We start from the raw sequence: 12,191 nt of genomic DNA, 5'->3' as shown, positions 1-12,191 counted from the left end.
CGGGGTTACGGCAGCTAGCTGCTGCTTTCTCTGAAGGTTCAGAGGTTGAATGCCTCCTCTTGTTGGACAATATTGGCATAGGTGACCAGTTATTAGGATGATAAATTTAATACTCAGGGAGGGGCTAGAAATGTTATATAATCTATATTAAATGTGCAATTTTGTAGGCGTGTAGAAAGTTAGTGTAAAGCCTGGTCAGAGGAGAAGGAGTTACTCTGTGCTTACCATTGAATTAAAGAATATGCAAACCCAGCATTTCACGATCCTTTTCAAGTACTTGTATGAAAAAGTTTCCAGTTCTCTTTGTATTGCTTCCTCTGTGTGAAATCCCTAGTGTTCCTGCTAGTCCATCTGCTTTCCGATTTTAAAAAAATTGATCGCACTAGGAATGAGCGCATAGCGTGGTCAGTTCTCTAGCTGTGCTAGGAACTCAGCCTGCTCTCCTCCAATTATAAAAGATTTGTCCTGACACCTATACATTACTATTAGGATCACTAAGGGAGATTGGACAGAGCCCTAAAAGACTGAAAAGTGTATGACCCACTTCAGTAGAATGTAAGTTGTGTATAAGCAATATCAACAGAGGACAGTACAAACCTTAAATGAAGAGACTGCTTTGTCATAGGCTTTTATCAAAGCAGTATCATCCCAGATGTCAGAATCCTCACTCTGAAATAAAGAAGAAAAAAATCTATAATAAAATTAACACAGATAGGTGGATACCTTTGCTATACAACACACAGATCAGTGTACAATAACACGCAGCTCATTGTAAAATTTCAGCATCTCCTGAGATGAATGAACAAGCTCACTCACGGGAGTGACATCATCCTGGTCTGGCCAAATAAAATGGTCAAACACTGAAAGCCAGGAGGAAAATGGTTGAATATGTCAGCAGCCTGTGAGGGGCTGCTTCGCTGAAGTGGCGGCGAGTACAGTCCCGCTTTAATCTGCAAGGATTTCACAGATCAAAATATTTGCAGATCTGAAAGTGCGAAGATAAATGCACTACTAGTGACCTGGCCAAAGCACGCTTCCATCCAATTGATCTAATCTTGGGGTTTGCTGCTGGAATCTAAACAGTGAGTAGACTAGATTTTTCCAGTGAAGTTTAGAGAATATTGACTTCTAAAAAAATCACCATTAATCGCAGCATCTATCCTGTACAGATTTCTTAAAGCAGAACTAAACCCTCCTATCCTTATCAGCCAAGGAAACTGTCATCTTAGCTTTTGTTTGATCTGCAACTGCCATGGTACTGCACAAGTGATTATGATTCCAGCTATTTATATTTGACAGTTTAGTTGAGAGCATGTGATAGTTTGCATTCCTGGCATGCCGGGAACGTAACTTTTTTTAAAAAACAGTTAAAATTGATGGGTTTAGTTCCACTTTAACTGTAAACATTGGATCAACTTTTTTTCACATGGTTACATGACATTAACCTCCCTGGCGGTATGATTACGGTATTTCATATTTTTGATGCTGAAAGCGGTACCATTATTTTGCATGGAAATTTGGCGTCTTATATTGTAGGCCTGTAATTCTTAGGAATAACTCACTTAAATCTGTCCAAACAAGAGTCTAGTAGACATCTCGGGTAAGATAAAGTTTGAAACACAAATTCATAAATTATAATATAAATAAATAAATATAAATAATTATACCAAATAAAAATGATTCAATAATGTAATCAAATCAAAAACACTGAAATTTGCAGAATTGTCGCTGTCATTACTTTTCAGTGTTTGATGACGGATCTCCCCACAAATCACTATCGCTCAATTCTGCGAGTGATTCTAATTTATTATCGCTGTTTTCTAGTTGGTCTAAAACCCCTTTTGATGTAAAGGGACGGTTTTGGTTGCTATGGACAATCTCCAGTTTCCTGGCAGAAAGAACAGTTTTTATAATAAAAAAAGGCATGCAGGGCACTGGAGAAACCACTAGGGACAAAAGGGAGGTGAAATTATTTCATACAGTAATGTAATCTGTAAGATTACAGTGTATTGTGTGTGTTTCACTTTATGAATTCGTCGCCGTTCTCCCTCCCCGTGCGTTGCAACGCTCGCAGGGTACGGAGCTCGGCTCCATGATGAATTGAGCGGAGGATGAGCCGCTCACACTGCGGGGAGACATTACAGGATCCAGGGGACAAGGTAAGTAAGCTCTTACTGGATCCTGCAATGCGATCCCGAGTCTGGCTCGGGGTTACCGCTTTTGGTTCTGAAATTACACCCCAAGCCAGACTCGGGAATACCGCCAGGGAGGTTAAACAGTTCTTTCACGATCGTGTATGTGTTTTAAACATGCTCCATATATTTGTGAAATACATGCTCATTTTCTTATTCTGTCTCTTTAACCACTTTAGCCCCGGAAGGATTTACCCCCTTCCTGACCAGAGCACTTTTTACAATTTGGCACTGCGTCGCTTTAACTGCTAATTGCGCGGTCATGGAATGCTGTACCCAAACGAAATTTGCGTCCTTTTCTTCCCATAAATAGAGCTTTCTTTTGATGGTATTTGATCACCTCTGCCGTTTTTACTTTTTGCACTATACACGGAAAAAGACCGAAAATTTTGAAAAAAAATGATATTTTCTACTTTTTGTTCTAAAAAAAATCCAATAAACTCAATTTTAGTCATACATTTAGGCCAATGTATTCGGCCACATGTCTTTGGTAAAAAAAAAGTCAATAAGTGTATATTTATTGGTTTGCGCAAAAGTTATAGCGCCTACAAACTAGGGTACATTTTCTGGAACTTACACAGCCTTTAATGTATGACTGCCTGTGTCGCTTCTTGAGGTGCTAAAATGGCAGGGCAGTACAAAACCCCCACAAATGACCCCATTTTGGAAAGTAGACACCCCAAGGAAATTGCTGAGAGGCATGTTGAACCCACTGAATATTCATTTTTTTTGTCCCAAGTGATTGAATAATGACAAAAAAAAAAAAAAAAAATTACAAAAAGTTGTCACTAAATGATATATTGCTCACACAGGCCATGGGCCTATGTGGAATTGCACCCCAAAATACATTTAGCTGCTTCTCCTGAGTATGGGGATACCACATGTGTGGGACTTTTTAGGAGCCTAGCCGCGTACGGGGCCCCGAAAACCAATCACCGCCTTCAGGATTTCTAAGGGTGTAAATTTTTGATTTCACTCTTCACTGCCTATCACAGTTTCAGAGGCCATGGAATGCCCAGGTGGCACAACCCCCCCCCCCCCCCAAATGACCCCATTTTGGAAAGTAGACACCCCAAGCTATTTGCTGAGAGGCATGGTGAGTATTTTGCAGCTCTCATTTGTTTTTGAAAATGAAGAAAGACAAGAAAAAAATTTTTTTTTTCTTTTTTCAATTTTCAAAACTTTGTGACAAAAAGTGAGGTCTGCAAAATACTCACTATACCTCTCAGCAAATAGCTTGGGGTGTCTACTTTCCAAAATGGGGTCATTTGGGGGGTTTTTTTTGCCACCTAGGCATTCCATGGCCTCCGAAACTGTGAAATCAAAAATTTACGCCCTTAGAAAGCCTGAAGCGGTGCTTGGTTTTCGGGGTCCCGTGCGCGGCTAGGCTTCCAAAAAGTCTCACACATGTGGTATCCCCGTACTCAGGAGAAGCAACAGAATGTATTTTGGGGTGTAATTTCACATATTCCCATGGCCTGTGTGAGCAATATATCATTTAGTGACAACTTTGTGCAATATAAAATATTCCATGGACTCGACATGCCTCTCAGCAAATAGCTTGGGGTGTCTACTTTCCAAAATGGGGTCATTTGGGGGGGTTTTGAACTGTCCTGGCATTTTATGCACAACATTTAGAAGCTTATGTCACACATCACCCACTCTTCTACCCACTTGAAGACAAATCCCTTTCTGACACTTTTTGATTACATGAAAAAATTATTTTTTTTGCAAGAAAATTACTTTGAACCCCCAAACATTATATATTTTTTTAAAGCAAATGCCCTACAGATTAAAATGGTGGGTGTTTCATATTTTTTTTTTTTTCACACAGTATTTGCGCAGCGATTTTTCAAACGCATTTTTTGGGGAAAACACACACTTTTTTAAATTTTAATGCACTAAAACACACTATATTGCCCAAATGTTTGATGAAATAAAAAAGATGATCTTGGGCCGAGTACATGGATACCAAATATGACATGCTTTAAAATTGCGCACAAACGTGCAGTGGCGACAAACTAAATACATTTTTAAAAGCCTTTAAAAGCCTTTACAGGTTACCACTTTAGATTTACAGAGGAGGTCTACTGCTAAAATTACTGCCCTCAATCTGACCTTCGCGGTGATACCTAACATGCATGGTGCAATTGCTGTTTACATTTGACACCAGACCGACGCTTGCGTTCGCCTTAGCGCGAAAGCAGGGGGGACAGGGGTGCTTTTTTTTTTCCTTTATTATTTTTTTGCTTTTTTAATCTTATTTTTAAACTGTTCCTTTCATTTTTTTTTTTTTTTTTTTTTAAATCATTTTTATTGTTATCTCAGGGAATTTTTTGAAAAAATTGGGGTCTATTAGACCCTAGATTTCTCCTCTGCCCTCAAAGCATCTGACCACACCAAGATCAGTGTGATAAAATGCTTTCCCAATGGCGCTGTTTACATCCGGCGAAATCTAAGTCATAAAATGCTCGAAGCTTCCGGTTTCTTAGGCCATAGAGATGTTTGGAGCCACTCTGGTCTCTGATCAGCTCTATGGTCAGCTGGCTGAATCACCGGCTGCATTCTCAGGTTCCCTGTTGAGATAGGAGAGCCAGAGAAAAACACGGAAGACGGTGGGGGCATTCCCTCCCACTGCTTGTAAAAGCAGTCTAGAGGCTAATTAGCCGCTAGGATTGCTTTTACATGAAAGCCGACCTCTGGCTGAACAGAATGATACCAAGATGATACCTAAACCTGCAGGCATCATTCTGGTATAAACACTCAAAGTCGTGAATGGCGTACCTGAAGACAAAAAAATGGTTAACAATAAAGCACAGTAAACGGTAAAGTATAAAAAATTGCATACCTGAAAAGCAAACATGATAAAACATAATAACATTAAAACATTGCAGAATAGAATACAGTAAAAGAGAGCAGAACAATAGACAGAATAGAGAGAGAGAACAATAAAACGACAACTATTTTTTTTTTATTTTATATTTTTGTGTTTTTCTTTTTTCACACTTTTTTTTGTAACTGTAACTTTTATAACGGTAACAGGTTCGGGTCTCAAAATGCGATGGCATCTTGGGAGACCCTGTGAAAGTGTGCATAGTCTGTGCAATGCTGTACCCTACGCTAATACTCAACTAGTGTATGGTAGCGTTCAAAACATTCACCAATGCAAAGACCAGGATTGTCAGGACAGGAGGGACAATAGTAGCGGGTGTCACGCCTATATCCGCGCTTGCTGCAGACACATCTTTTTTGGGGGGTTCGTTGGGTAGGGGTACTCAGGAGGACATAAAGAAAATGCCTCTCATGCAGCCGACTGCATTTGGTTGGGGATGTGAATGGGGGAAGTACGGGCGCTGCAGAAGCGGTGGGTTCCCAATTAGAATTGGCGAATGCAGCAGGAAGGGCATTATGGGCACGACGGGCCTGTTTGTCTTCTTCTTGGTGGCAACGGGACACTACTTGTGCTTGCCACCTCACCAGCTTGAACTGCACTTATGGGACTCGCCACGTCACCAAGTGTTACTGCAGTGCTAGCTTGACTACGACCGGGGTGCACTAGGCCACTGGTGCTTGCCAATTCACCAAAACGCTACCAAAAAAACTGTTAGCGATCGCAGGGATCAGGCCTGACTCTGCAAACGCTGCAGTTATGCGTTTTTATTGTTTTGTAAGTGACAGTGATCGATCGATACTGCACTTGGGTGGGCTGGGCCGGGCGGAGGGGCAAAACGCAGGTGCTAGCAGGTATCTGGGCTGATCCCGCTAACACTGCGTTTTTGGGAACCCTAAACTGCTGGGGACGCTAGTATAGATCTGATCAGATATTGATCCGTTCAGATACTATACCACTAAGGGAGGCATATGCTGCGTGCGTGTTAGCGGTACTGGCACTAATCTGACGCTGCCTGGGGCGACGCATATCACCGCCGGGCGGTCAGGGGGCTAAACCTTTATTCGGTAATAAACGGCGGGTGCCCTGACACTATAAAAAATAAACGAACTAACCAGCGTCAACCGTAACGGTTATACGGTGATCAGTGGTGAAAGGGTTAACTAGGGGGCAATCAAGGGGTTAAAACATTTATTAGGTAGTATATGGGGGTCCCTGTCGCTATAAAACGCTGACGGTGAACCTAAATATTTACCTCCATAACTAGCGTCACCAGCGACACTAATACAGCGATCAGAAAAATGATCGCTTAGTGACACTGGTGACGGGGGGGTGATCAAGGGGTTAAAACTTTATTAGGGGGGGTTGGGGGGTACCCTAGACCTACAGGGGGCTAACACTAACTGCCCCACCACTTCTAACTGTCACAAACTGACACCATGCAGTAATCAGAAAAAAAAAAACTGCTTGGTGTCAGTGTGAGGGGGGGGGGGGGAATCGGGGGTGTAAAGTGTGCCTGGCATGTTCTACTGTGTGTGTGTGTTGGTGCTCTCACATGTCTTCTCTCCTCGGCGCCGGAACGGAAAATGCCGAGCCGAGGAGAGAAGACATCACATCCTCTGCCTACTACACAGAGGCAGGGGATGATTCTCATTGGCTGGGAGCGATCGCGGGGGGGGGGCCACGATCGGATGGCCTCCCCCTCATCTCTAAACGTTCCCAGACCAAAGCCGACCGCCGTTGGCACCGGGGGGGGGGGGGGGGTCCGATCGGACCCCTCCGCCCGCGGGAAGGCTATCACGTACCAGATACGTGATTTTGCCTGCCCTAGCCATTCTGTTGACGTATATCGTCGTTAGGCGGTCGGCAAGTGGTTAAAATGCTGCAAACACAGAAAAAGCCCTGCTGATCAGGCAGAACTCTAGTGAGCTCCTGTCAGTAGTAAGCTGATAATGCCGCCTCTGCTGCACTGTAGTTCCCAGCAGTGTTGTTACCCCTGGTTTTACCTGCTGGATTACAAAACACCTCCCCTCTTCTCATTTCCTAGAACATATCAGGATGGGTTCTGTGGTCCAGAAGAGGAGAAACACAGTTTGGGAATTCAGTACTGTACAGTGAAGGCAGTGTTGTCAGCTCACTATACGAAGGTATGAGCTCACTGGATTTAGGCAGATCAACATGGCAGCCATCAGGCATAATGTAGTGGTATTAAAGGCTGCATTCACACCTGAGCATTTTCAGCTCATAAAACACTCATCTGAAAAGTTCAAAAACGCCTAACATGTAAAATCCCATTCATTTAAATGGCTCCTGTTCACATCTGAGCATTCTGTCACCTGAAATCTAATGCCTGAAGCTCAAAAAAGTACATGAGCTTCTTTATGGGCAGATTACAGGGGTTTTTCTGCTTTTTACATTGGTGACCTTTTAACCTGTACAAAATCGCGGCAAAGACGCACAACTTTCCGCCTGAAAACGATACGCTCAGGTGTGAATTCAGCCTAAAGGTTTGATTTTAATCATTGTTTACGTGAGGATATCGTTGCTGCCATAACCCCCGGTACCCTCTTCTTCAGCGGGCGATCCGCTACAAGATAAAAGTGGTCTCTGCGGCGGATTTTTAAATGACAATTTTTTTTTTTTTTTTATTGCATTTTAACCGCTTGGCATCCGCGCTATAGCCGAATGACGGCTACAGCGCGGACCTACATTCCCGGGAGGACGTCATATGACGTCCTCCCCTGTGCACCTGTGCACGCTCCCTGCGCTGACAGCGCGAGTAGAAAAAAAAGCCGATCACCGGATCGGATGTGAGGGACATCGGTCCCCAAGTGGAAGAGGCACATCTGCCTCATCAGTGCCCAATAAAAGTGCCACCTAATAGTGCCCACAGTGCCACCTAACAGTGCCCACAGTGCCACCTAACAGTGCCCACAGTGCCACCTAACAGTGCCCACAGTGCCACCTAACAGTGCCCACAAGTACCACCTATCAGTGCCCACAAGTACCACCAATCAATGCCCACCTGTAGTGCCAATCAGTGCCACCTGCCAGTGCTGCCCATCACTGCCGCCCATCAGTGCCCATCACTGCCGCCCATCAGTGCCCATCACTGCCGCCTCATCAGCGTACATCAATGAAGGAGAAAAATTACCCGTTTAAAATTTTTTAAAACAAAATATAAAAAAAATAAACTTTTTTTTAAAAAAAAAAATCAGTTTTTTACATTTTTTTAATAAAAAGTAAAAACCGCAGAGGTGATCAAATACCACCAAAAGAAAGCTCTATTTGTGGTGAAAAAATGATAAAAATTTCATTTGGGTACAGTGTTGTATGACCACGCAATTGTCATTCAAAGTGCGTCAGCGCCGAAAGCTGAAAATTGGTCTGGATAGGAGGGGGGTTTAAGTGCCCAGTAAGCAAGTGGTTAATGTAAATATGAGATCTGAGGTCTTTTTAAATATTCTTCTTAAATATGAGACCCCAGATCTCATATTTAAGAGGTCCCTGTCATGCTTTTTTTCTATTACAAGGGATGTTTACATTCTTTGTAACAGGAATAAAAAAGTGACACAATTTGTTTTTTGTTTTTTTTTTAAAGTAAAATAAATAAGAACATTTTTTAAACGCGCCCCGTCCCGACGAGCTTGCGTGCAGAAGCAAACGCATACGGAAACGGTGTTCAAACCACACATGTGAGGTATCACTGAGATCGGTAGAGCGAGAGCAATAATTCTAGCCCTAGACCTCCTCTGTAACTTAAAACATGCAACCTGTAGAATTTTTTAAATGTTGCCTATGGAGATTTTTAAGGGTAAGTTTGTCGCCATTACACGAGCGGGTGCAATTTTGAAGCGTGACATGTTGGGTATCAATTTACTCGGCGTAACATTTTCTTTACAATATAAAAAAAAAAAAAATTGTGCCAACTTTACTGTTGTCTTATTTTTTAATTATAAATATATATATATATATATATATATATATATATATATATATATATATATATATATATATATATATAAAACATGTTATACTTACCTGCTCTGTGCAGTGGTTTTGCACAAATCAGCCCTGCTTCTCCTCTTCTAGGGTCCCCCATTGGTGTCTCCTGGCTTCTCTCTTTTGACCAGCGCCCCCAATAGCAAGCCGCTTGCTACGGATCACATAGTAGCCCATTATGTGTCACTTACCTGAGAACGAATCCTGCGATGTCACCGCTGTCCCCGCTGGCTGGAAGCGTCCATCTTCAGCCCTCTTCCTTCCAGGGCCGTGGACTGGCCGGAGTCATGTGACATCACTGCCGCGCAATTGCTGCCAGTCACGGCATGGTCCCTTTAGAAACGGCATGATCTTTCTAAAGTGCGCATGCGCCGTTGACGTCGGCACACACGTATATTGTAAAGATTTCCTAAACCGTACAGGTTTAGGAGATATTCCCAGCACCTACCTTTAAAATTCATGGAAGTGTCCCTTTTCCAAAATGCCTGCAGCTGCGGGCATCATCCCGGTATAACCCCGGAAAGCCGAGTACGCATATCTGCGTACGGTCGGCGGGAAGGGGTTAATATAGGCTTACCTGTAGGTAAAGGTGGTTGTACAGAGTTTACAACCACTTTAATAACCACACACCTAATATTGAGTGGGTCCCTCCTTTGCTGCCAAACCAGCCCTGACCCATCGAGTAGTGGCCTTCATGAGACCCCTGAAGGTATGCTGTGCTATCTGGCACCAAGCCGTCAGTAGTAAAGTGGTTGTAAACTCTCAAAATAACAAAAAACCTACAAGACAAAAAGGCATAACGAGCTGGTATGCATCGCATACTAGCTCATTATGAAATACTTACCTTAGGTCAAAGCTGTTGCAGCGGTCCCCGTACACTGCTGTGACCGGCGACATGTCTCCGGAGTTATTTCTGGGTTTGTGATGTGATTGGCCGGAGCTGTGATGACGTCACCCTTGCGCGCGGGAGCAGCCGTTTATGGCACAGCTCTGGAAGAAATGGCACGAGCGGCCGTTTTTTCAGTGCGCATGTGCCGAGGATGTCGGCACATGCGGATATAGTGAGTATCTCGTAGAACAGTCCAATTTTAGGAGATATTCACGATACCTACAGGTAAGCCTTAATATAGGCCGTCCTGTAGGTAAAAGTGGTGTAAAAGGGTTTACAACCACTTTACGTCCTGTAAGTTGCGAGGTGGGGCCTCCATGGCTTGGACTTGTTTTCCAGCACATCCCACAGATGCTCAATTGGATTGAGATCTGGAGAATTTGGAGGCCAAGTCAACACCTCACTGTTGTGTTCCTCAACCCATTCTTGAGCCATTTTTGCAGTGTGGCAGGGCACAATATTCTGCTGAAATAGGCCACTGTCATCAGGTCACACCATTTTCCATGGAGAGAGGTATATTTGTTTAGGTAGGTGGTACGTGTCAAAGTAACATTCCCAAAGCATCACGCTGCCTCCGCCATCTTGCTTTCTTCCCATACTGCATCCTGGTGCCATCTTTAACCCAGGTAAGCGAGGCACAGACACCCCGCCATCTACATGATGTATAAGAGACCATGAGGCCGCCTTCTTCCATTGCTCTGTGCTCCAGTTCTGATGCTCACATCACCCACTTTCAGATGCCATTGTAATGAGATAATCAGTGTCATTCACCTTACCTGGCAGTGGTCATAATGTTATGTCTGATCAGTGTGTATACACGTATATTGATGAAGCTGGTATCCCTCATTAATCACACACACAGTGTGATCCTATGAGGATCTCCACATACAGGATGTATAATGTATGGACACAGAAGACGATGACCTGACCCTCCCCCCACACCTGGGCCTGTCACACACTCACAGGCGCCCTATACACAAGCTCCCCGGGCAGAGGCCGCGACTCTGAGACACCAGGCCCCGGCTGTAGGCTCCGTACAGGGTGAAGCCAACCAACGACCCCGCAGGGTGACCGGCCTCCACCTGAGGAACTCGGTTAGGACGCCATGACAGCCTATGAGAACACCGGTTATGAAAGCCCCCTACACAGACATGTCTACCTGGCCGGCTCCCCGCCTGAACAGCACCTCGCTGCCTTCCTCCAGACCTGCCATAGGCACGCCGCTCTCACACTCTACGTCTTCACTTGAGCCGCACAGGCACCCGTACTACTTCACTACCATAGAGCTGCCGAGGTGACCAATGTCTCTACAGCGCCCCCTGCCAGATGTAACGCTCTAATGCATTTAGAATGGGCGATTATTAATATTACTACACTACTACAACCCCTTTCCTGCCAGAGCCATTGTTGCATATTTTGCATACGGGTTAAAATGCACAGTTCAGACCTAAAAAAATAGTTAACAACACCCCCACCACATACACATTTTCTAAACGCAGCGACCCTGGAGAAAAAGATGGCGGTAATTGCAATTTTTTTATGCCACGTGATATTAATGCGCATCCTTATCAAACTCACTTAGACCCCTTCCGCGCTGGAGCCGCGGCAGATCGTTTTAGTGGCACTTTATTGATGTTTAAGCGGCACTTTTCGGCCGCTCGCGGGGTGCTTTTAACCCTAAAGAAGAGATTAAAAGCGCCCGTGTTGCGGTGCTTCTGAAGAGCTTTTTAAGTACTCTGGAAGCGCTGCCCATTCTTTCCAATGGGCAGGGAGTTTTGGGAGTGCTAAATACAGCGCTCCCAAACCCGCCCCAAAGATGCTGCTTGCAGAACTTTTCCTAACGTCCCGCAAGCACACCGCCCAGGAGCAACCCATCCCCCCTATCCATGCCACCGCCCTCCCTATCCATGCACCCGGCCCCTTTCAGGACGCCAGGCGCAAGAATTCCTATGGCAGTATGCAACCATGATTGGAGTCATTAGCGATACTTCAAGAGCCTGGATCTTGGAACCAATATAGAGGAGATCAGGAGAGGGATATTCCAAGGAAGGATTACCAGTCCCAAATTAAAACCTGATCCTAAAGCTTTTTATATGTGGCTATGAGGTGAGAGTTCTGTGAGCACTGAGGTGATTGGTGAAAGTACAGCAGTTTTTGGATTTCAACAAAGAAGAACTTTACACTATATTCAGGGCCGGTGCTACCACTAGGCAAACTA

General features: G+C 44.2%; 1 protein-coding gene across 3 annotated transcripts in view; it reads right to left on the bottom strand.

Annotated features, from left to right (window-relative positions):
• Positions 1-11,288, bottom strand: part of SMN1 (survival of motor neuron 1, telomeric) — a 39,251-nt gene extending 27,963 nt beyond the window's left edge. For all 3 annotated transcript variants that reach the window (XR_012243387.1, XM_073624400.1, XM_073624401.1), the window contains exons 1-2: positions 11,133-11,288; positions 598-669 (exon numbers count right to left, since the gene is read on the bottom strand). Coding sequence is in view for 2 of the 3 variants with exons in the window: in XM_073624400.1 (XP_073480501.1) it covers positions 598-669; positions 11,133-11,186 (126 nt within the window). In the remaining variant the exon portion in view is untranslated. The remainder of the gene's footprint in view (positions 1-597; positions 670-11,132) is intronic.
• Between the last annotated feature and the right edge of the window lie 903 nt (positions 11,289-12,191).

This window comes from Aquarana catesbeiana, linkage group LG01, assembly GCF_042186555.1.
Source record: "Aquarana catesbeiana isolate 2022-GZ linkage group LG01, ASM4218655v1, whole genome shotgun sequence".
In the NCBI taxonomy this organism is placed as follows: domain Eukaryota; kingdom Metazoa; phylum Chordata; class Amphibia; order Anura; family Ranidae; genus Aquarana; species Aquarana catesbeiana.
The sequence above is the reverse complement of the archived record's forward strand: the minus strand, read 5'-3'. Positions and strand labels throughout refer to the sequence as shown.